Source organism: Budorcas taxicolor, chromosome 1 (genome assembly GCF_023091745.1).
Source record: "Budorcas taxicolor isolate Tak-1 chromosome 1, Takin1.1, whole genome shotgun sequence".
In the NCBI taxonomy this organism is placed as follows: Eukaryota; Metazoa; Chordata; class Mammalia; order Artiodactyla; family Bovidae; genus Budorcas; species Budorcas taxicolor.
This window is the reverse complement of record NC_068910.1, coordinates 111,578,348-111,604,399: the sequence shown is the minus strand read 5'-3', so window position 1 is coordinate 111,604,399 and position 26,052 is coordinate 111,578,348. Positions and strand designations below refer to the sequence as shown.

The window sequence follows — 26,052 nt, the reverse complement described above, 5'->3', positions numbered from 1 at the left end:
CGCATTAAATGTTGGTCAAGTGGTGTAAAATGATTGTTGGAGAATTGAGTGGAAAAAATTACGTCATGAGGAAATTCAGAAGAAAGTAACTGAATTATTTAGAACACATGTCTAGGTAGCGAGACTCACTACAAATGATGCATTTTCCCAAGTGTAAGGAAGAAATCTATCCTAAGCCAAATTGTTGAGCACCTTGGTGTTTTGTAACCCATTTTATCCAGGATATAGAAACAGAAGCCATCCATCCAGATTGTTTTATTTTACTAAGCTATGCTAGAGAAGAAGAAAATGAAAACCAATCTGTTGATATTTCATTCAGAAATGCATGTCAACCCTAAAAAAATTTCCAGTGACTATGACTGAATAAAAGCAATGAACTCAGCATTAAAACGTAAGACAAATTTGCAATTTTCCATGATTCCATGAGTTATCAGTGATGGGATCCATTCCAGGTCTATAGGGTGAGCAGGCATGCCTACACACACACACACATGCACACATGTATGTGCACACATTTTCATATATCTAGTTATTTTTCTACATGTAATGGAGAAAATATATGTAACAAATGGCGAATTCAATTGCTTCTAGGTAATTTCGCAGTGGCAGAAGCTCTTATGTTATTGGTTTTGGTAACAGTTACAGGTTGAATTACTTCCCTCCCTTCAGGGAAAAAAAGAAAAAGATACATTGACTCTTAACCCCCAGTACCTCAAAATGTGACCTTATGTGGAAATAGGGTTATTGAAGTTGTAATTAGTTTAGATGAGTTCATACTGGATAGGATGGGTTTAATTCAATATGATTGGTGTTATCATTTGAAGAGACAGAGGCACAGGAAGAATGCCAGGTGAAGACAAAGAACTGCAGTAATGCACCTAAAAGCTCAAGGATCAGCAAAAACCACCAGCAAACCACCAGCAAGATGCCAGGAAGAATTCTGTTCAGAGTCTGAGGGCGCTTAGCCCTACTAACACCTTGATTTTGAGTTTTGGCCTCTGGAATTGCAAAATGATAAATTTCTGTTGTTTCAAGTCACTCTCTTGTGGCACTTTGTGACAGCATACTTAGTAACCTTATCACTCTTTACCACTCTTGCTATTACCGCTGGGATAAAGAATCTGAAACATACAACTGGTTTTCAAAATGTGAAATAAAAAACAAAATTGGATTAGGTTATTTGCAGCAATCACCTTAATTGTTCCCAAAACGTAAAACAAGCAAAATAAAATATTTTTGGCTACTAATCTAAGTAATATGTAAATCCTATTCATGATTTTTTAGCATAAAGTAAATTTTCTTAAATATATCAGTTCTAACCTCAGGGTAAAAATGTTCAATGGTGTGTTTCTTTGGAGTGCTTATTCTCCATACTGGTTTTTGTTGGTAAAGAGAGTCATATTTTGAGGACATGAATAAATCAAAATGGAAATTTCTATGTTTGATTATGATTTTAAACTCAATACAAAAAATTTAAAATATTTTCATAGTGAAAGAAAGATGGAAAATCTTTTTTATGGCCAAAAGGTAAATATTAGACTAGTTCTTATGGAAAACTCCAAGCAACATTCCCTTTGTAGGTGGAAAATAAAATGAATTCATTGTGACGTTATACTGTGCCAAGATAGAGTATAATAAATACCATTTAAAATTCAGAGAATATATCTATTAGCTTTCAATGACAGTAGCTGTTCAAATGCAACTATAATTTTTAAATGATGCTCTTATTAAAATAATGAGTTCTTTTAAACAAATGTTTAAGTGTTTCAAACATTTAAACTTCAAATTACCTCTTAAATCTGTTGATTTTTCTCCACCTTCATGCTGTTCCTTTGCACATGTAACCATTATCTTTCCTCTTAGAATATTACATTAACTTCCTAACTGGTTCCTTTAGTTCTGCTCTTAATGCCCTCTGATTAGTATAACTGTTAAATGTGAATCTAATCATTTTATTTCTTTGTGCAGATTTTCAACAGCTATTCATTTCATTCCAGCCAAAAGTTCAAATCTTGAACCAGTTCCTCAAGATTCTCTGTGGCCCACCACCTACCTACCTCTGCATTCTCATCTCCTCTCTATTATCCCCCTTGGTCTCTACAACCACCTCATTGAACTTTTTTCAGTTTTTTAAATGTATCTAAGTGACAGAAGCCAGAATAATGGTTACCTCTGGGGGAAAACTGTCTAGAATAGGGGAAAGTGAAAGTGAAGTCGCTCAGTCATGTCTGACTCTGCGACCCCATGGACTGTAGCCTACCAGGCTCCTCTGTACATGGGATTTTCCAGGCAGTAGTACTGGAGTGGATTGTCATTTCCTTCTCCAGAGGATCTTTCCAACCCAGGGACTGAACCCGGGTCTCCCGCATTGTAGACAGAGGCTTTACCATCTGAGCCACCAGGGAAGTCCTTAAATGAAAGTGAAAGTTGCTCTGTCATGTCCAACTCTTTGTGACCCCATGGACAGTAGTCCTCCTGACTCCTCTGTCCGTGGAAATTCTCCAGGCAAGAATACTGGAATGGGTTGTCATGCCCTCCTCAGGGGATCTTCCCAACCTAGGGATTGAACCCCAGTCTCCCACGTTGCAGGCAGATTCTTTACCCTCTGAGCCATGAAGGAAGCTAGAATAGGGGAAATAAAGAAAATTTGGAGGGTGATAAAATTGTTCTCTATCTTAATGTGAGTGTTGATAATGAGTATAAACATGTGGAGAAATTTTAAGCCACACCCTTAAAATTGGTATATGTTATTTTAGATGTTCTTCCTCAATAAAATACTGTGAGCACTTTAAAAAGCCTAATAAAGCTTACATAAGGCCTTTAAGTGGTCTTCTTCACCTCCATAGATGCTTCTCTTAACCCCAGTCCTTGTCTGAGAAACTCCTACTCACCCCTCAGGTCTCAAGTTTCATTGTCTCGTTCCCAAACACTTTGATGATCCCAAACCTAAACTATGCTACTCTGTTCCTATACTATCATATTAACTTTGAATTACATACGCATTTGCATAATTGTTTTCTCAATAAATTGAAAGTCCCAGTGAGCAGGAAACTAAAATATTCAATGATTTACTCCAGTGAGTAAATTGCCAATATCCACTGGATCATCAAAAAAGCCAGAGAATTCCAGAAAAACGTCTATTTCTGCTTTATTGACTATGCCAAAAGCCTTTGACTGTGTGGATCACAACAAACTGTGGAAAATTCTTAAAGAGATTGGAATACCAGACCAGCTGACCTGCCTCCTGAGAAACCTGTATGCAGGTCAGGAAGCAACAGTTAGAACTGGACATGGAACAATAGACTGGTTCCAAATTGGGAAAGGAGAACGTCAAAGCTATATATTGTCACCCTGCTTATTTATTTAACTTATATGCAGAGTATGTCATGAGAAATGCTGGGCTGGATGAAGCAGAAGCTAGAATCAAGATTGCCATGAAAAATATTAATAACCTCAGATATGCAGATGACACCACCTTTATGGCAGAAAGTGAAGAAGAACTAAAGAGCCTGTTAATGAAAGTGAAAGAGGAGAGTGAAAAAGTTGGCTTAAAATGCCACATTCAGGAAACTAAAATCATGGCATCTGGTCCCATCACTTCATGGCAAATAGTTGGGGAAATAATGGAAACAGTGACAGACCTTATTTTCAGGGGCTCCAAAATCACTGCAGATGGTGACTCCAGCCATGAAATTAAAAGATGCTGGTTCCTTGGAAGAAAAGTTATGATCAACCTAAACAGCATATTAAAAAGCAGAGACATTACTTTGCCAACAAAGGTACATCTAATCAAAGTTATGGTTTTTCCAGTAGTCATGTACGGATATGAGAGTTGGACTCGAAAGAAAGCTGAGCGCCGAAGAATTGATGCTTTTGAACTGTGGTGTTGGAAAAGACTCTTGAAAGTCCCCTGGACTGCAAAGAGATCCAACCAGTCCACCCTAAAGGAGATCAGTCCTGGGTGTTCATTGGAAGGACTGATGTTGAAGCTGAAACTCCAATACTTTGGCCACCTGATAAGAATAACTGACTCATTTGAAAAGACCCTGATGCTGGGAGAGATTGAGGGCAGGAGGAGAAGGGGATGACAGAGGATGAGATGGTTGGATGGCATCACCGACTCAACGTACATGAGTTTGAATAAACTATAGTAGTTGATGACAGACAGGGAGGCCTGGCATGCTGCAGTCCATGCAGTTGCAAAGAGTCAGACACAACTGAGCCACTGAACTGAACTGAATTGAGCTGATTGTTCAAAGGATTGTTTCAATTCTGGCCAGGGATTGGACAATAAAAAGGCTAAAAAAATTTGTTGTTGAGAGCAACTGTTAACAACTGAAAAAAATGTCCTACTTTTGGCAGAAGTGACCTTTGGCAACATGAAGTAGCATTTCTTTCTTTCCTCAAAGCTTCACAAATGGAAAAGGTGTGCTGAATAGATGTCTTTACTATATACAACCAGGGAAGAATGTGTTTCGCTGGAGAGTGACAAGTCTTTAGAAAGCTAGATTAGGATGGATTTGAACAGGTCCCTTTCTTAAAATGTCAAGTCTTTAGTTTGTTATCACTTCTCCAAGTGAGATCAGCTTGTAGCAAATTCAGTTCCATTGCACGGGTTAGTTTCCAGTTATAAAACAGAAAAGAAAAGAGAGCACAAAGACTGGACAAAGCAATCATTGCTGTTGTTAAGCTAGCATAGACATCAATTAATTCCTCTCGAACAAAGGTGAAGAAGATAAAATCTTCATTGGTTTAAGTTAAGGGAATGATATCTCTCTTGTAACAGGTTTAAGGGTATCTATTCACTTCCATACATTTGTGATATGCCAAATAAGGCAGTGATACTCACTCTCTGTTTCCCTAGGCGTAAATAGAGTTCTCAGTGCATGCTCTCAGTTCAGTTCAGTTTAGCCGCTCAGTCGTGTCTGACTCTTTGCGACCCCATGAATCGCAGCACGCCAGGCCTCCCTGTCCATCACCAACTCCCGGAGTTCACTCAGACTCACGTCCATCGAGTCAGCGATGCCATCCAGCCATCTCATCCTCTGTCGTCCCCTTCTCCCTCTGCCCCCAATCCCTCCCAGCATCGGAGTCTTTTCCAATGAGTCAACTCTTCTCATGAGGTGGCCAAAGTACTGGAGTTTCAGCTTTAGCATCATTCTTTCCAAAGAACACCCAGGACCACTTTAGAATGGACTGGTTGGATCTCCTTGCAGTCCAATGGACTCTCAAGAGTCTTCTCCAACACCACAGTTCAAAAGCATCAATTCTTTAGCACTCAGTTTTCTTCACAGTCCAACTCTCACATCCATACATGACTACTGGAAAAACCATAGCCTTGACTAGACGGACTTTTGTTGGCAAAGTAACGTCTCTGCTTTTGAATATGCTAAATAGGTTGGTCATAAATTTTCTTCCAAGGAGTAAGCGTCTTTTAATTTCATGGCTGCAGTCACCATCTGCAGTGATTTTGGAGCCCCCCAAAATAAAGTCTTACACTGTTTCCACTGTTTCCCCATCTATTTCCCATGAAGTGATGGGACCAGATGCCATGATCTTAGGGTTCTGAATGTTGAGCTTTAAGCCAACTTTTTCACTCTCCTCTTTCACTTTCGTCAAGAGGCTTTTTAGTTCCTTTTCACTTTCTGCCATAAGGGTGGTGTCATCTGCATATCTGAGGTTATTGATATTTCTCCCGGCAATCTTGATTCTAGCTTCTGCTTCTACCAGCCCAGCGTTTCTCATGATGTACTCTGCATATAAATTAAATAAGCAGGGTGACAATATACAGCCTTGACGTACTCCTTTTCCTACTTGGAACGAGTCTGTTCCATGTCCAGTTCTAACTGTTGCTTTCTTACCTGTATATAGTAGTTTACAATTTGATTTCATACTTCAGTAGATATTTTGCCACCTTACAGAGATTATTTTGCATGGGAAGGTTTCCTGTCATCTTGCCTGTGTGCTTGCTACTTGATCTCATTCCCCACCATTTACTTCTTTGCTTTTTAAAGTCAAAGGAAAATGCAGTCATCCAGCTCCTAACTGGCCTGAGCATGTTTACTTCACATTTGTGTCCTGATTCATGCCGTCCCCTTTGTGCTGTTTTCCACTCCTTTATGTTGTTAACTCCTACCGATACTTCAAAATTCAGCTCAGTGCCATCTTCTCCAGGAAACTGTTCCTTATCAGCTGGTATGGGTGAGGCTCTCTTTCTATCCCACTCCACTATCTGCCCAATCGTTCTGTAAATGTGCACCATACTTATCTCCCATTATGGACTGTGATCTCTTTGAGAAAAAGGACCACTACCTTGTAATCCTTAGAGCAGTCTATTGCTTCATAATTTATATGAGTTCAGTTCTGTTCAGTTCAGTTCAATTGCTCAATTGTGTCCAAGTATTGCAACCCCATGGACTGCAGCACCTCCAAGCCTCCCTCCAATATTTAGAGGATAGTAAAGAGTAAGAATTATAAACTTGATAATCATCAATACACAGTATATCAATTAATAATAGATGAAATATTCATTGATAGCACTCAGGTAAAAGAAGTGGGCTGAGAACAGAAAAGTAATTTCTAAGGTGTCCTTTTATAAGACTTCATTTTTCCAATGATTTGTAATCATTCTCTCCTGCCCTATTCCACATTACCCTATGGGTCTACAAAGTTACATCCATTATTCCTGAGAGTGGATATTTGCTTCTCCACTAGATTATGAAATCACTGAATGCTGTGGGTTTTGTCAGAGTGCCCAACAAATACTCAAGAAGTGTCTATTAAAATATGTTTAATTAAACTCTTTGACAAACTGCATTCACAGTGTCTAACTTTTTAATATCAACTTTCAAGATTCACAAAGAAAATATGTACACAATGATATGGGCTCATCTTGACTGTTCATCCAGAACTCATACGTCCTATCCTTTCTCTGCCAACTGCCTGAGATTCAGAGTTTAAAATGAACATCAAAATTCTCTACATCAGATATTTTCTAATTCAGTATTTTAAATAATATGAAATTAATGAATTTTTGCTATTTGTTTAGGTATTTAGCCTTTTTAAGTGTATTAGTCTAGCAATTAGTTATCTTGCTTTATTATTAATAATTCATCTTAAAAATCACTTCCCCTTAATAGCAATAGATTTGGTAATCCCTCTTGTCATTAACAGTGAGTAAGTATGTGGCACCCAGTTGGAGTTAGCATAAATACTGTGCTTATGTAACAATACAAATTTGGCAAGACATCTTGAGTACCATGCTCCAAACAGCACTTCTTATGAATATGCATTACAGAGAATCTTATTAAAATGCAGATTCTGATTCAGTAGATCTGGGATGAGGCCTCATTTTTGCATTTCTCACAAGTTCCCATGTGATGCCAGTGTTGTAAGTGAAGGGGAGAAGAATTTGCTGCCTCAAAATATGCCTCCTGGGCAGAAGGACTATCTTAAGTTGATTAGTTTTAAGAAACAGCCTACATAAGAGAATATCTGAAAACAAGTGGAAGATACTCCTCTCAAAGAGACATTTACATTTATAAGGGAACTCTCCATTTGTGTGTCTCCCTCTCCCTACCAGGAAGGAAGAGTAGAACAACTAAATCTTCAGAAACTCTTAAAAATGGAGGCTACTGACCTAAATCTGCATTAACAACAGTACTCTTTTTTGCTATGCTTTGCTTGATAACCTCCCATAGCCAGCTTCCCCAACAATCTCTTTTATCTTTAACTGGAGATAGTATTTAAAGAGGTGACTTGGGCCATTTCAGGGAGTTACTCAGTTTTCCTAAGTATCACCCATGAATACAGGAGGTTTTGTTGTTCAGTTGCCCAGTCGTATCCACTCTTTGAGACCTCATGGACTGCAGCACACCAGGCCTCACTGACCCTCACCATCTCCTGGAGTTTGCCCAAGTTCATGCTCATTGCATCAGTGATGCCATCCAGCCATCTTGTTCTCTGATGCCCTCTTCTCCTGCCCTCAATCTTTCCCAGCATCAGGGACTTTTCCAATGAGTTGGCTGTTTGCATCAGATGACCAAAATACTGGAGCTTCAGCATCAGTCCTTTCAGGGAATATTCAGGGTTGGACTCCCTTAAGATTGACTGGTTTGATCTCCTTGCTGTCCAAGGGACTTTGAGGAGTCTTCTCCAGCACCACAGTTCAGAGGCATCAGTTCTTTGGCATTCTGCCTTCTTTACGGTCCAACTCTCCCAACCATACGTGACCACTGGGAAGACCATAGCCTTGTCTATCCAGACCTTTGTCAGCAGAGTAATGTCTCTGCTTTTCAACACAGTGCCTATGTTTGTCATCCCTTTCCTGACAAGAAGCAATCGTTTTCTGATTTCATGGATGCAGTCACTGTCCACAGTGATTTTGGAGCCCAAAAAGATTAACATGTTATGAAACTTTTGTTTGTTTTTCTTCTGTTAATCTCTCTTTTATTATAGGGGCCCTCAGCTAAGGACTTAGAAAGGTAAAGGGAAAATTATTTTTTCTCCCCTACACAATACATTTTGATTGGGCAGAAGAAAATCCTTAGATGGTTTCCATCTGGTGAGATTAAGCACTCCCACCAAATTGTAAGATCTATATGCTTATAAATGGGAGAGATTTAAATGGAAAAGGAACAGGAAAGAGAGAGACCTGAATAATGAAGGGGATGGGTGTGTGTCTCATTCACTTTCTTTCTGAGGAACTAACTAGTCTGAATTGCAATGAAAGAGCACTTGTGAAAGGCTTTGTGAGACTGAGCCCAAATAGGTCTACTTTAGTGCTCAGGTGGCCGTGTGAGAAATAAAATTAGAAATAGAACCTTTTTCTCCTACATTACTCTACCCCACTCCACAATCAACAGCAGTTTAGTAACCAGAAGAGCAGGACATTCACTTCAAATGGAAACTATGCCCTAAACACTGTTTGAAACAATTAAAGGAGACATGGGTGAGGCTGGATGAATCTATTGTGAGCAGACAAGGGCTCTGTGCACTTCTGATGCAGGTATTCCTGTGAATATGGTTGTCCCTGTATCAATGGGTTTTAAGGTAGCAGTAGTTTAAAACTTATCATATGAACCAAAACCTATTCAATACAATAGGAAGAGCCTTTTCTGTATGCTGAAGAGTGCACTTTGTGAGTTTGTGGCCAGTCACTAAGTCCTGTCTGACTCTTTGCAATCCCATGGACTATAACCCGCCAGGCTCCTCTGTCCATGGAATTTCCCAGGCAAGAAGACTGTAACGGTTGCTGTTTCCTCCTCCAGGCAATCTTCCCAACCCAGGAATTGAATTGAAGTCTCCTGTATTGGCAGGCAGACTCATTACCATTCGTTGCCACCTGGAAGTCCCATGCTGCCTTGTACTGCCATAGAAATCTCACCTGGAAATACAGGACAGTCATCCCTCAATACCCATGTGGGGTTGACTCTAGAACAATCCTTGGATACCAAAACTAAATAAAACTCCACAGATGCTCAAATCCCTTAATTAAAATAGCATGCATAGTATTTGCATATAGCCTACATGCACATCCTCCTCTATGCTTTAAATCATTTTCAGATTACTTATAATACAATGTAAATTTTATGTAAATCATTGTAAATGCTATGTAAATTCTTTGTAAATATTTACTGGCATGCAGCAAATTCAAGTTTTACTTTTGGAACTTCCTGGAATTTTTTTTTTTCCCCTCAATATTCTCAACCCAAGTTTCATTGAATCCACAAATGTGGACCTGTGGATACAGAGGGTCAACTCTATTTATTTCTTGTACTCCAATAGATATTCCAAAACTATGTAATCTTAGCAGATTATAAAAGTAATTTATATATTATTTCCATTTCTATCTCTATAAAATGAGAGTAGTGCTATTTGACACCACATAAGCTTTTAAAAAATTGCTTGGAAAACAGGTGCTATTTGTGTTGTTTTAACTCATTTTTGAAAACTACTTCTCCTCCTGAGTTTTTATACAATATTGAGGATTCGGTGCTAAAAAAGCAAGAAGTTTAAAGGGGTACTGATATTTTATCTACCCCAAATATCAGCAGTTGATGCAGATTTTAAAGTGGATTAGGAATTCAGGTTTCCTCTCTGTACTGAACAGGTACCTGGCCACCTCAATTTTCCACATCTGTTTTTCATTAGTGAATGAGAGCTGTGGTTTGCAGGGTTGTAAGAAATGAATATACAGTCTCAGACAAACTGCAGACTCCTATTTGCACTTGCTGCTTCACATTCTTTGGAATTAGAAGAGTTCAGTCCTTTTCAAGCAGAAGAAGGAATATAGGTTTTACTTATACAAGTAGAAGAAATTTAAAAATCCATGCAGTAAAGAACTTCATTATTAAAATAAAGAAAGGGAGGGACTCTGAATCGTTCAGTTATTGCACTTGCAAACGAATTCCTCTTCTCAACACTGCACTTTATCACTGAAGATTAATCAGGATGTGATCAGCAATCGCTGCCTGGATCAGTTCTTCTGCCTCATCTGGTACAGTAATTGCAGTCACAGATGCAAAGTGAAAGCAGGCATTCTCTTCACAGCTTGGAGGCCAAAACACTACTACTGTGTAGGAAAGAAGGACTGGTGGCCTTTCTTATCTACACAGAGGGCCAGAGCATATTCCCTGGAATAATTATCCCATTTTCCACCCTGGCTTTGGGCACAGAACAGTGCAATGGTCAAGCAAAGTCTAACACAAAATAGGACAGCTCATTTTGATTGACTCACCCAAGAAGTCTATCAATGAAATAAGCTGATCATCTTTTGTATTTCCTGTGAAATACTGGCACTCATTGAAATATTAATCAATATTACAAGAAAAAAAAAAGATTTCCATAGTAAAGATGCTCCTGGATAAAAGCTAAATAAATTTTTCTACCATAGGATTTTTCAAATTCTTTAATATGGCAATTTATATTGTGATTCTCCATTTACATGCTGTTTTTACATTTCAGTTCAGTTAAGTCACTCAGTCAAGTCTGACTCTTTGTGACCCCATGGATTGAGCACACCAGGCCTCCCTGTCCATCACCAACTCCCAGAGTTTATTCAAACTCATGTACGTTGAGTCGGTGATGCCATCCAACCATCTCATCCTCTGTCTTCCCCTTCTCCTGCCTTCAATCTTTCCCACCATCAGGGTCTTTTCAAATGAGTCAGCTCTTCATATCAGGTGACCAAAGTACTGGAGTTTCAGCTTCAGCGTCAGGCCTTCCAATGAATATTCAGGACTGATTTCCTTTAGGATGGACTGGTTGGATCTCCTTGCAGTCCAAGGGACTCTCAAGAGTCTTCTCCAACACTACAGTTAGAAAACATCAGTTCTTCAGTGCTCAGCTTTCTTTGTACTTCAACTCCCACATCTATACATGACTATTGGAAAAACCATAGCTTTGACTAGATGGACCTTTGTTGACAAAGCAATGTCTCTGATTTTTAATATGCTGTCTAGGTTGATCGCAACTTTTCTTTCAAAGAGCAAGCGTCTTTTAATTTCACGACTGCAGTCACCATCTGCAGTGATTTTGGAGCTACTAAAAATAATGGCTGTCACTGTTTCCATCGTTTCCCCATCTATTTGCCATGAAGTGATGGGACCAGATGCCATGATCTTAGTTTTCTGAATGGTGAGTTAAAAAACTTTTTCACTCTCCTCTCTACTTTCATCAAGAGGCACTTTAGTTCTTTGCTTCAGAACAGTGATATCAGCTGCATATCTGAGGTTATTGAGCAAATTTCACTTTTATTGAGATAAAATTGATTGATTCAATTCCTAGGCAGGTTGAGAAGAAGTCCGAGGTCCCAGAGTAGGAGAGAGGGATCTGGAATTCTCAAGGAGGAGAAAAGGACAAACATTTATTTTCTCTACATTCCTTAGTCTTAGTCACATAAAATGTTTTTTTCTTTAAGCCCAGAGCAGATGATTACACAACAAAACGACTCAGCTTAAACTCTGTGCTGCTGCTACTAAGTCGCTTCAATAGAGTCCGACTCGGTGTGACCTCATAGACAGCCGCCCTCCAGGCTCTCCCGTCCTTGGGATTCTCCAGGCAAGAATACTGGAGTGGCTTGCCAAGGATCATATAACAACATTGTATCCTTCTTGAGGACAGTTCCTCCTTCTTGAAAACCTTCCTACTAATCCTGTTATCCTAAAATGTATCTTATGGGAGTTGGTCTGGTAAAATCTTTCTACTGTTAGTTCTAAACCTGTCATCTTAAAATGTAAATTGTGAGAGTGGGTCTAGTAAGATCTATACAGCCTTGAGACATTCTTTTTATTTACTGTAATAACCAATTAACCCTGCTTATTTAATTTATATGAAGAGTACATCATGAGAAACACTGGGCTGGAGGAAGCACAAGCTGGAATCAAGATTGCTGGGAGAAATATCAATAACCTTAGATATGCAGATGACACCACCCTTATGGCAGAAAGTGAAGAAGAACTAAAGATCCTCTTGATGAAAGTGAAAGAGGAGAGTGAAAAAGTTGGCTTAAAGCTCAACATTCAGAAAACTAAGATCATGGCATCTGGTCCCATCACTTAATGGCAAATAGATGGGGAAACAGTGGAAACAGTGACAGACTTTATTTGGGGGCATGGGGCTCCAAAATCACTGCAGATGGTGATTAAAGCCATGAAATTAAAAGATGCTTACTCCTTGGGAGAAAAGTTATGACCAACTTAAACAGCATATTAAAAAGCAGAGACATTATTTTGTCAACAAAGGTCCATCTAGTCAAGGCTATGGTTTTTCCAGTAGTCATGTATGGATGTGAGAGTTGAACTATAAACATAGCTGAGCGCAGAAAAATTGATGCTTTTGAACTGTGTTGGAGAAGACTCTTGAGAGTCCCTTGGACTGCAAGGAGATCCAACCAGTCCATCCTAAAGGAGATCAGTCCTGGGTGTTCATTGGAATGACTGATGTTGAAGCTGAAACTCCAGTACTTTGACCACCTGATACGAAGAGCTGACTCATTTGAAAAGATCCTGATGTTGGGAAAGATTGAAGGCAGGAGGAGAAGGGGACAACAGAGGATGAGATGGTTAGATGGCATCACCAACTCAATGGACATGAATTTGAGTAAACTCTGGGAGTTGGTGATGGACAGGGAGGCCTGATGTGCTGTGGTTCTTGGGGTCACAAAGAGTCAGACACGATTGAGTGACTGGACTGAACTGAACTGAAAAACCAAGTAAAAAATTATATAGCTCCCTTGCTAAGATTAGTGAGTGGAGGACCCTCTCTGTCCCCCTTTTGAAGTCTGTGTCGGAAGCTTTCTCTGTCCCTCTTCATACTTTAATAAAACTATGCTACACAAAAGCTCTTGAGTGATCAAGCCTGGTCTCTGGTCCCAAAGCTAAATCTTCTTTGGAGATCAAGAATCCAGCACCATTCATTGTAAGCTTTCCTAACTGACATACAGCACCATATAAGTTTAAGGTTTACAGCATAATGAATTGACTTATATTTATTGCGAAATGATTATAACAATAAATTTAAGTAATAAATTTAATATAAATTTAATGTTGAGCCATCATTCATATAGACACCAAAAAAAAAAAAAAGGAAAAATGCTTTTTCTCCCTTGTAATGAGAAATTTTAGGATTTATTCTTTTAGCAATTCTTTATATATTTTAAATATACGACAGTGTAAACTATAATCTCATGTTTAACATTCAGTTCAGTTCAGTCGCTAGGTCATGTCCGACTCTTTGCGACCCCATGAATCACTGCACACCAGGCCTCCCTGTCCATCAGCAACTCCTGGAGTTCACCCAAACTCATGTGCATCGAGTCAGTGATGCCATCCAGCCATCTCATCCTCGGTTGTCCCCTTTTCCTCCTGCACCCAATCCCTCCCAGCATCAGAGTCTTCTCCAATGAGTCAACTCTTCGCGTGAGGTGGCCAAAGTGTTGGAGTTTCAGCCTCACCCTCAGTCCTTCCGATGAACATTACACCCCTAGCATTTACTTATCTTATGATGGGGAGTCTGTACCTTTTCACCACTCTCTTTTCATTTTCCCATGTCCCCACCACTGAGTCTGGTAACAGAAAACCTATTCTCATTTCCACGAGCTATGGCTTTGCCTTTTGGATTCTACCAATGAATGAGATCATGTAGATTTGTATTTCTCTGTATTGCATTTTGCTTAATATAATAACCTTTACAGCCCATCCATGTTATCACAAATGGCAGAATTCCCCTCTTTTTTATAGTTGAATTGTGCACATATGTGTGTGTGTGTATCTCACATCTTCTTCATCCATTCACCTATTGATAACCATTTCAGCTGTTTCCATGTCTTGGCTCTTTGTAAATAATGCTACCGTGAATATACGGGTACAGATGTCTCTTTGTCACAGTGATTATATTTCCTTCACATAATATGCACAGAAATGGAATTGCTGGATTGTATGGTAGTATTGTTTTTACTTTCTTGAGGAATCTTTATAAAAATGTTTTCCATAGGGGCTACACCAATTTACATTTCCATCAGTAGTGCCCAAGGGTTCCTGTTTTTCCTACCCTCTCACCAGCATTTGTTATCTATTGTCTCTTTCATAATACCGATTATGACAAATTTAAGATGATATCTCATTGTGGTTTTGACTTGCATTTCCTTGAGGATTAGTGATATTGAGTATCTTTTCATGTGCCTGTTGGCCATCTGTATGGCTTTTCTGTCCATTCACTTGTTTGCCCACTTATAATTGGATTGTTTGGTTTTCTACAGATAGCATTTTTTAAACTTAGTGTTCAAGATTACTTTAAGCATCATGGTTTGATGAAAAGAGTTCTAGTTTTATATCTCTGACAATTGCTAGCTTCCTAGTACTAGACAAATTCTAATCCTCAATCTCTATATTGTAAAATGAAAATTAAAAACAATTTTGTAAGTTTGTTGTAAGAAATAAAAGAGAGAATTATGTAATGTGCCCAGCATTAAATGTATTGTATTTACTCCTTCTTAGTGTTATTTCAAATAGAATACAAAATGACAAGTTATATAAAACTAACATTCAGTTTCCTATGACTCATTAGTTCATCATAAAACAGTATCAGGTCACAAAGTTTCTGGCGTCATAAACCTAATCTTTTCCTTGATTGTGCCTTTATCATTAAAGACTTCTTTAGGGACTTGGAAGCTCAAGCAGACTCTCATATATACCATCTTCTAAAAGAGAGACTAGTATACATTATTGCAGAGGCCAAAAAGACTTACCTGTATATTTCACTTTGGCAGCCAAATAATTCCTTGGTACTCAAAAAGTCAACTATGGTTTGAGTTTTATTCTTGGAAGAGCATAATTATAATGTCAGTGGGGCAAGAGTCTATTCCCTGCCACTAGTTTGGATAGCCAAGAGTTAACTACCTTTAAAATTAAATGGTGTCCCTTTAAATTTAAAATAAATTAAACCATGATAGATCCCTTGACTCAAGGATAAATGCCATGGAAATTAAAGAAAATAGTTCTAATGTCATGAAACAGCAAAGGTCAGATAGGGTGAGATGATTACTCTCATCATTATTAACATTACTTTGCATTTAGATAGCTCCTTCCTTTGCCAGACTCATTCTCATTCTAGGCCTTTGCTTAGTATCTGAGCAGCTTGTGGAACTCTTGATGACATCAAGGGTGATCTTGATGTGGAAGAGAAGCCACAAGTCAAGAGGGAAGTGAGCAATTAACCTTCAGGCTTTATTTATTCACTCTGATCTTTTGCAAGCAATCTGCAAAAATGGGTTTAGAAACTGGGCTGCAAAAATTCTTGAAAAAAATATCCATATAACTAAAGCCTCTCTTGGGCTTTCTAATTTATCTGAATTTTAGATACTAATTATATAAATTTTAAATTGCAACAGTATGTGTGTGTATATGCACAGGTTTGGGAAGTTTGGATACTTGTCTAAGCCCAACAGAAATAAAAGTGCAAAAATGTGTAAGAACAAATGCAAATTTTAATTTTCCCTGTTGAAAATAAAGAGATCATTTATATCAGAAAACGCATAAGTACTTTCTCATCTTCGTGAAATGTATATAAATTCTTTTGAAAATTAGCTTTGCAACTGAGGGACGTCTTTCTCAAGGACTTGGGAACTATCTCTTAGAAATATAAACATCAAGGAAAGTAGTACCCTTATATCACAGTCTGGGAAGGCTGGGAGCCTAATTTCAGTTGGAACCTTGCTTCAAATTGCAAAAGTACCTCCTTTCATAAAGATGTGAAATTTTTATTTTTTTCTCTGGATAAAGCTAATACACTAGCATGAATGGTCACCCCAATAACCAGGTAAATTTAGGATGAATACATGACAAATGGTGCTGTCAAGCCCTCTTACTTTAGGACAGTTATTACTTATTTTGAAAATATGCATATAATTTGTTGTCTCTGCTTGACTATGTAAAAGAGTGAGACTCCTTTCTGCCTTTGCAAACTTTCAGTGAATTGCCTGTATCGAACATCATATTCTGGTTTAATGCTAATTCAATGAGTGTTTTCATGTCTGCTATGTTAGTGGAAAGGATTTCTGGGTTGGGAGAAGATTTTGGTTTTAGTTATATTTCCTTAATACATAATTATGCTTTTGACTGGAATAATGGACTCAATAATGGAACACACTGTCAATTGTTCTCAATCATAATGCATATGAGACTCACCTGCAGGATTTTTTAAAAATACCCAGTACCACATTCAGAGATTCTGACACTACATATCAGGGGTAAGGGCTTCCCTGTTGCGCAGTCAGTAAAGAATCTGCCTGCAATGCAGGAGAGCTGGGTTCAATCTCTGGGTTGGGAAGACCCCCTGGAGGAGGCATGGCAAGCCACTCCAGTATTCTTGCTTGGAGAATCCCCATGGACAGAGGAGCCTGATGGGCTGCAGTCCATGGAGTCACAAACAGTCAGACATGACTGAGCAACTAAGCACAGCACAGCACATCTGGGGGGAAGTGATGAAGTCCAAACATAACAACTATCTCAGCTGATTTTGATGCTGGTCTTCTAGGTGCTATTGTAGATGGAAGCTTCCACATCATTTTTAAAATTTACCACATTAAAAAAAAAAAAAAAGGTGACTTCCCTGGTGGCTCAGATAGTAAAGCATCTGCCTACAATGTGTGAGACTGGGGTTCAGTCCCTGGGTTGGGAAGATCTCCTGCAGAAGGAAATAGCAACCCACTCCAGTATCCTTGCCTGGAAAATCCCATGGACAGAGAAACCTGGTAGGCTATAGTCCATGGGATCACAAAGAGTCACAACTGAGTGACTTCACTTTCACTTTCACATGCAAAGTACTTCCTTTTGCTGTCCTAGTCACTCCTTGGCTCATTGACACGTTAATTTACCTTTACAAGTATAATAACTACAACATCAGCTATATTCTCTCTATTGAGCAGTCTTCCTACATTTTGGCTTTCTTTTCCATCCATAATAAAGTAAGACTTGACTACCCTTCCCAGGTCTCAGCCAGGCCTATGGCCCCTCCCTCTCTGAGGGCTTATGCCTCCCACTTCACTGAGGAGATGAACACAATTAGAACCTCTCAAGTTCTCAGCCTGTATCTTTTATTTCTCTTCTTTCCTAAATCAAGTACTACTTTTCCAAAGTGAACTCCTACCCACCTGTACATTTGATCTCTTCCATATTTTCTTTCCTCATTACATGAAGTATTTCTTTGTTAGTATTCCAGTCTCTGAATACTTTCCCTTTGCTCATGTATATACTTTGTTAGTATTTTTTTTGTTAGTATCCCCAGTCTCTGAATATTTCCCCTTTGCTGATTCATATTCTTATGTAATAGATTAGGTGTCTCTAGTCCTCTAATCCCCAAATCCTCTTTTTTCATTTAATTGCTGGTTCAGCTTAATCCCCCTCTTTCCTTTACCACCAAAGTTATTTAAAGAGTAATGTATTTCCACACCTTTCCTTCCCCTTCTCCTGTCTCTCATTCATTGCTCACTCGCTGCACAGGGATTCAACTCTCACACAGCTTTTTTCAGTTTTCAGCCTCTCTCCTCAAACCAGGTCTGTATTTCCTACTTCTGGGTAGAGGCTGCCTCTCTACATTCTAAAAGTACTTCAAAGTCATTCTTTTCTAATCCAAACTTCCTTTCTAAAACATGTAAATGCCCTATGCTTTCAGTGTCAGTTAACAGTATCAACATTCAATTACTCAATTTCAAAATACCCTCTGGTCTTCTCCTTGGCTCACCTCCCAAATCAAATCAATTCTCAAGTTCTGATGTATCCACCACAATACTGTATCTCTTAATAGCTGCCTCCTTCTACTGCTTCCATTGCCATTGCCTTCGTGACATTTCTCTCTGCCTCTAGTCTTCTAACTTGATTCTATCTTTCACACTTTTCCCCAATGTCTACTTTCTCAAATAAAATGTGACCACATAAAATCCTTAAAAAGGTGTGTTTAAAAAGATGCAATGGCTCTTCACTGCCTACAAAATAAAGTTGAAACACTTTCATTACACAAATTACTTTTGCCCAAACAACTGAACCTGAATTTGTTCATTCAAACCTCTAGCTCTAATAAGTTAACACGTTATATAGGAAAAGAGGAATATGTTAAATGACACAAAGGAGTTACACTCAGCCAGATCCAAAGTGTTGGAATTCTAAGAAATAAATGACCAAGTTACTTACAGAGATAAATGGCATTTTAGGAAAGCTAAGGCATGCTATAAATTAAAACAGACTCAAGAAATGCATCAACAAATGTACCAAATTGATTTAGAGGCAACTTAGCTGAAAATTGAATGATATTAAGGAATTATTATTAAGTTTATTAAACAGATAGTGTAATGATTTTTAAAGTTCTTATCACTTATATATGATGAAACATGAGCAATGAATTTATTTTAAATATTTTAGAGATGGGAGTAGTAGGAAAGATATATGAAACAAAATTTATAAATGCTGACAACTGATGAAGCTGGATGATTACTATGGGTGTGTGTTTTTGTTTTTTTTTTTTTTTTTACTAATCTCTACTTTTGAATATGTTTTAAGTTTTCCATAGTAAAAAGGTTAAAAAAAAAAATCCTATCATTTGTGTATTCAAAATCATTAAGAACCCTGCCTGAACTTACCTTTGTAGACTTGCTTTTAGACATTCCCCATCCTGAACTACTTATTTTACTTAACCTACCAAATAGTCTCATACTAGATCTGGGCTCATGAAGATATTTCTACATATTCTTTCTTTATTCTGGAGAAAGCCAGATTACCTGTGTTCAAATAAATGAGAAACTTCCCATCAACTAAATAACTACCTACTGGTTGCTCTGTGTAGGTATGCTGTTGCTCTGCTGAGCTCCAAACACAGGAGCATGTAAAACATGGCAGAATGTATTTCAGTTTGCGATACATATGCAGAAAAATAGTTTCAGATTACCTAATCCTTTTTTTGTAAATATTGAACTATGGCTCTATAACTTCAGCTGATATAAAAAGATGAATACTTAAGTGAAACCTTAAATTACCTCTAAAAAAAAGCAGATTTTTAACAACCTGTGGGACACACCCATCAAGATGGTCAAAGTCTCATGTCTGTCAAAATAGTAATGGATTGCTGTGAAATGCACTCTGAAGCTGGCCTGTGTATTTTTGGTGCCCAACATTTCATTGAAATAGTATTTTGTTTGAGTACTGTATAATGCTTCACAATCATTTTTTAAGTATTCTTCCTAAATAAATCTATTAGAATATAATGGAAATTTTTTAAGTCTGAATTAATTTATGAGAAAAAATCCATCAAGTAGACAAAGTTTGAATGACATTAGCCTCTCCCAATTTTATGAGTCATTAGCTAATATTTTTCACATCTGTGAGCAGCCATTATAATAATGTAAACTAATACAATGAACACTCTATATGTTAATGTGGTTATAAATTACAACTTCAGAAAAATGTCTTTTGTCATTTTCCATTTGTTAATATCCACTTAATAAAGACAGATATCCCCCTCATTTTACATACGCATTTAAATGATTTTCTATTTAAACATAATCACTCTTTACAGATACAGTTAGAGAAAAGATTGGTTTCAGACTTACCAGGAAATCTACTGTGGAGATTGGCATCACAATTGTAGCCATTGAACTGAGCAGACCCTGGAAGCACTCTAGTTGTTAGTAGCAACAGCAACCATATCTGTTCCATTGCAAAACCTAGAAAAGAGTTATTTTTCATGTGGGTATCACCAGCCTTTACTCTTACTTGCTGGGAAGATTGAGGCTGATCTCAACTCACTGTTGGATAAGCAGGCCTTCTACATCCATGCAGGCATGGATGGTAGTCCTTAGAGGCCTAAGGACTATCAGAAATAATTATCAACAATAAGGCAGAGATTTTGGCTACAACATTTCAAAATTATTTTCATTCTTCAACTCCAGTTTGCTAAGTATAACAAAGCTATACTTTTGTAATAGAACAGCTAAGATATAAATCAAAACATTTGCAAATGAAATTTTTTTTATTATAAATAGGAAGAACTCAAACCAAGTATTTGGTAGATTAGAACAGCATAGCAAAGCAGACTGATGATGTGGAGGCAATGATACCCTTTAAAGTAGAATATCCATAGTCTGAGGGATTTAACCCCCCAAGAGTCGATTTTCAAAGAATCCTCAATACTATTAATGAACAAATAATGTCAAGAAATCTTTCTTCTCAGCAAAGGAATTCCAGGATACTGATATTTCTCAAAATCGATGGTTTCTATATCATTTTCTCAGGAAACAAAGGAATAAAGCAAAGGAAGAACAGAAAACTACTATGTGTGGAATAATATGGTTCCTCCAGTGACTGCTCATTAGTGGATGATATCTGATATAGAATTATGAAAACCTTGAATTCTTAGAAGAGTATAATAGAAATTGTCAATATGTGTTGAACAAATAAATATAAATTGACTTTAATACTTAAATACCAGTCAGCCTGATGTTTAAATTTTTTTTCCTAAGTCTTTTACTGGCCTTATAGAGTTAAAATATCTTCTAGAAGTGCCCAGCTTGTTATCAGAGCACAGTCTGAGCATTGGGAAAAAAATTATTTGGGGTTGGTGGTTTTGGTCTGTGAATATAAAACAAAAAGAAAATAAAATTGTAAATAGCTTACTCAAATAATTTATTGCATGTTTAAAGCTTTTGAGTTTTGGCGAATAATAACATCTAAGCTGTTCTTAATGATCTGCCCTTAGATGACCAAGTGTAGTCTTTTAACAAAAGGAAGGAAATACATCTTGCTTTTGAATCGTGTTTTTAGTATAACATATTTATTATTAACAAAGTCACGTTGGTGAGGATGTGGGAAAGGAAAGCATGAGTTTCTTCCCAAAAACAAACAGAAAAAAATATTAATTTAACAGGAGCTTCCTTCTTTGGCACTGTCACATACCACTCAGACACAAACCTAATGACTTTTGGAAGAACAACCATATGCCTGATCTGGTAGGATACTCCATAACAAAAGACTCACACAAATGGCTGACCCAGACCCTGGGGTCTCTTGACCACACCTATGGCTTCAATGTCTAGCTCCTCAGGACATTTCAGATAGACTACAACAGCCTTGTACTTTTGGAGTCTACAGAAGATTGTTAGGAAAGACAGCAGCTTATGTCTGAAAGGTACATCCCACCACACACACAGTGAAGTCTCCACAACTTCCTGCCCATGATGAATTCCATTAATTCCTAGAAGGCACCAGAGACACACACTGTTGTCTCTCTATCTAGAGAGGTCTCCCAGCCTGAGGGACTCAGTTAGGAATTTTCATTAGCGAGTCATTTTTATTATTCAGAAATGCTTTCTAGCTTTTATATTCTCTCACAGGAGAAAAAGAATATTTATTGAGTGGATGCTGTATACAAAGAAAGCAGTGTATTGCCAGATAATTTTCCTATAGTCCGTCATTCATACCCTTATAAACACTGGATGATATTGAATTTACTACTCTGAGTACTGAAAAAGAAAAATAAGTCTCAGGATACTAAAGTGACATGGAAAACAAGTGGAGGGACTAGTAATCAACTCCAGATCTTTCTGATGAGAGTTTGCTGCATAAGCTATCTAAACATCATCTGTTATTAAATACATTTAGTGTTATTTTGGTTGCCATTTATCATCATTTGTTGTTGTTGTTGTTGTTGTTTTTTAGCTTTTAAAATTGTGTACCCTTTAATAGATCTTTTCATATAAAAACAAATTCTTATGCAGTGAATGCAATTTGTTTAATAGATGTATTTTATAATATGGGCATTGTGAGGGAGAAAATTATTTTTTAAAATCAGAGAGGAGGACCTCATTGTGGAAGAATTGAGAATTATTCAATTCAGTTCAGTTCAGTTCAGTCGCTCAGTCATTTCTGACTCTTTGTGACCCCATGAATTGCAGCACATGTTACTTGACACAGCCCACTAACAGCAGTTTAGTAAAGCCTTTGCTTTACAACTTTAGATCAGATCTGAGGTTGAATAAAAGATGTAGTCCTACACTTTGAACAAGACTTATAGCCTGTCATAGATATTAAAACTCTTAATAAGTGTTTTTTTTGAAGAGTAGAAGGTAGAGGTAGAAGGCAGCTTGCTTTAACAGAAAACCCATTGATTTTTATTTTAGCAGATACAGATTCAAGTCCTCCCTCAGGCATCCTCTATATGTAACATTTCAAAATCAAGATGATGATCATAGACTTTATAAACTACAAACACAAAAGGGACATAGTGAGAGAGTTAATTCTTAGGTATGTGGATAAGGAGTCTGGGGCCCTCAGGAGGAAAGGGCTCAGGGCCCTGGAGCAGGAGAAAAGGACAAAGTTTTTTTTCTACATTGTTTTGTCTTAGTCACATAAGACATAAGTTATTTTCTTTCAGCCGGGAGATAATGATTACACAACAAAACAACTCATATTGCTCAAGGGTATGTTTTCCCTTAAGCTCTGTACTGATTACATAACAACAATGTATCTTGCTTAAGGACATGTTTCTCCTTAACAGGATCCTTCTGACTAATTCTGTTATTTTATGTGGGAGTGGGTCTGGTAAGACCTTTCTATTGTTAGTTCTAATCTTGTTAATTTAAAATGTATGTTGTGGGAGTGGGTCTGGTAAAAGTATGTAAGGCCTTGACTATTAAGACTATTAAGTGGGGCATTCTCCACTGCTCTTCTGATGTCTATGTCAGAAGCGTTCTCTGTCCTTTTTCACTGTAATAAAACTTCGGCCACACAAAAGCTCTGAGTATTCAAGCCTGGCCCCTGGTCCCAAAGCTAAATCTTTCTTGGAGACCACGAATCTGACATCGTTCACCATAAGCTATCAATAGCATGGTCTGGACATATGGAAGGTTTTGTCAATCCAATAGAGAGGGGTAGTGACAGGGCCTGTGTTCCTTGGGTTAAGCCACCTTTTTCTGTGCTAGACTGCATGACACAAAGGTGGCCCCGGCCTAGGAACAGCCCTGATTAGTTGAATCACATAATTATATAAAAACATTATTTGTACTGGTCTGTGTTTTAATATTAAGGTACATTAAGCAGGGGAATTTTGAAGGACACCCACATCTCTCATGTAAGCAATATCCACATTCTGATCCTTGTAACATTAGCAGCGCTCATGGCATTTTCAAGACTTTGAAAGGCTCTTCATATTCCATCCACAAGTTAAAAAAAAGATGGACTATTTTCTTGTACATTCCCCATCCTCAATCCTATCACCATCATTTCCTTTGTACATAGGAAACTTGAGTATCAGCTCACAGTAGTAGCAAGCTTGGATCTGAAATGGGTTTGCTTGGGATTTGGAGACAATACTGAGACTCTTTACACTCATTAAGGAGCAATGTCCTGTTTGCTCAGGCTTTCCAGCTCCTGGACAATTACAGACATATGTATTCCAGTCTTGATCTAGCTCAAGAAACCTCATTGAGCTTTATATCACAAAGTAGAATCCAGTGTCTGTGGTCTACCTTGGGATGACCTGAAAGGCTTGTTTTCCCACTGTGGCTCCAGCAATCTGTGTAGAGAACCTAAGCGGAAACATTTCCCATCTTCTCCACCATAACTAAGTGTGGCATCCAGTTCCCCTACTTTGGTGCTAAAAATGTTGTACAAGACTGCCTAAATGGCCCGTATAACAAAACATTAATAACACATTCTTAGATAACAATGACCTTGAAGACATGTATCATAAGGTTTCTGAACATCTTTCTAACTCAGTACCTCCATAAGTTTAAATTGACTGGGATAGGGAAGGGAGAGGATTGTATATATAATGTTGGCTTTTCAGGAATTTAGAAGTGTTGATTTTAAAAGGACACCTGCATCCTTAAAGTGGTACTAAGAGGCTCTGTGTTTTATACTTAGCAATACAAAGGAAGTCATATGCTAAGTGATTTGCATCATATGTCAGTATTTCTTATATTAAGTTCTCTTTTGAAAATGACAATTTCTTCCAAAATGTGAATTTCTAATTTATTTGCTTAAACTTGGGGTCAGAAAAAAATAATTTCACTTTTAATTCTCCCTCAATTTTATGTAAATTAAGATAGCTTTGTCACAAACATTTTTCACTAGATTTTATACATTTAATGATATTTTTTTGATCTTCCTTTTATCAAGAATTGTTATGTGTCAGGTACTGTGCTATGTTTAATATTAAACTACTGACATAGACTTAATTCTCACCCATGTGGAAACTGAAGCCTAAGGTTTTTAATTGACTTGCCCAGGGTCACAGACCTAGTAAATGGCAGAGCACAATTCAAAACCAAGCTTAATCTTTGGAATTATTATAATACTCTGTTTGATTAAATTGGAATTTGTCAAATAAAAAGTCTTCTTACTTTTCAAAAAGTAAATTATATTAATAATGTATTCTTAAAATATGCTTTGAACTAAAGGATTCAGACAACTGAGGCAAAATATGTTTAATATCTACTTAATTGTCATGACTCTATTTTACTTAAGCAATGAGTCATTAAAAAATAGTATTCTTTTCACAAATTGATTTAATGATAGTACCAGTGAGTGTTAAAGGCTGACTATGTATCAGAATGTTTTTTAAAGCACTTTTCTAATCATGTTTTCTTACTATATTTTCTAATCATGAGATAGGTAAATTATGCTTCCAATGGTACATCAAATGGAAATCTGGCAATTACTTGGTAAATTTGATCAATATTGATTTATTCCTACATTCATTTATTGAATGTTTACATGTGCCTAGTACTGTCCAGGGAAACTGAGGTAATGCAATCAGGAAAAAGGTTATTTGCATGGAACTTACATCCTAGTGAAGGAAGTCAGAAGAAAACAAAATCTATATGTGAAACACAGTATATTTATAATAAGTACTATGGAAAAAAATTAAGTAAAAGGAAAGATAGGAAATCCTGGGGTGAAAGACAGGGAATTCTAAAATTTTACATGGTCAGGGATATAAATCAGTCCATATAAATGGAGCTCATGGGGAAAAAAACAACGTCAGTTATGAACTACTATGACTACTGTCTTTAACTTGTACTGCACAGTTTTTTTTTCTCGTTAAGAATTTCCTAAATAAAACAGAGTTTCAGTGCATAAATTATTCTCTGAGAACAACTTGGACACTTTTAACAGCTGTATTAACCTTTTCAGATGAATAAAGGTGGCTCTTAGCACCCAAGAAAAGTAATTTATTAAATAGCACTCCTGTGACCTGAAAAAAAGTGAATCTTTTCAAAAGCACTTTATCTACTCTTGAGAAATAACTTTTGCAGAAACAGTTCATCAAAGTTTCATACTTGTTTAATTTTATTGCCTTTATACATGCCACTCTATATAATACATTTCTAGTTGGGAAAAAATAGAAAATTTAAACCAAAAATCATTTCTTTCAATATTTAATCATCAACTAAGATATGAATTTTTTTAGTAAACCAAAGCATATTGTTTAATCATACAGATTCACAAAAATATGAAATTGGCTCTTAGACATTGGTGATCACCCTAATCCTCTCATTCTCAGCCC

General features: G+C 37.3%; 1 protein-coding gene across 1 annotated transcript in view; it reads right to left on the bottom strand.

The window, feature by feature from the left end:
* ZPLD1 (zona pellucida like domain containing 1) overlaps nucleotides 1–23,790 on the bottom strand; it is a 51,189-nt gene extending 27,399 nt beyond the window's left edge. The window contains exons 1-2 of the mRNA XM_052648817.1: nucleotides 23,760–23,790; nucleotides 20,099–20,212 (exon numbers count right to left, since the gene is read on the bottom strand). Coding sequence (XP_052504777.1) covers nucleotides 20,099–20,212; nucleotides 23,760–23,778 — 133 coding nt within the window. The 5' untranslated portion in view covers nucleotides 23,779–23,790. The remainder of the gene's footprint in view (nucleotides 1–20,098; nucleotides 20,213–23,759) is intronic.
* Nucleotides 23,791–26,052: the final 2,262 nt, after the last annotated feature.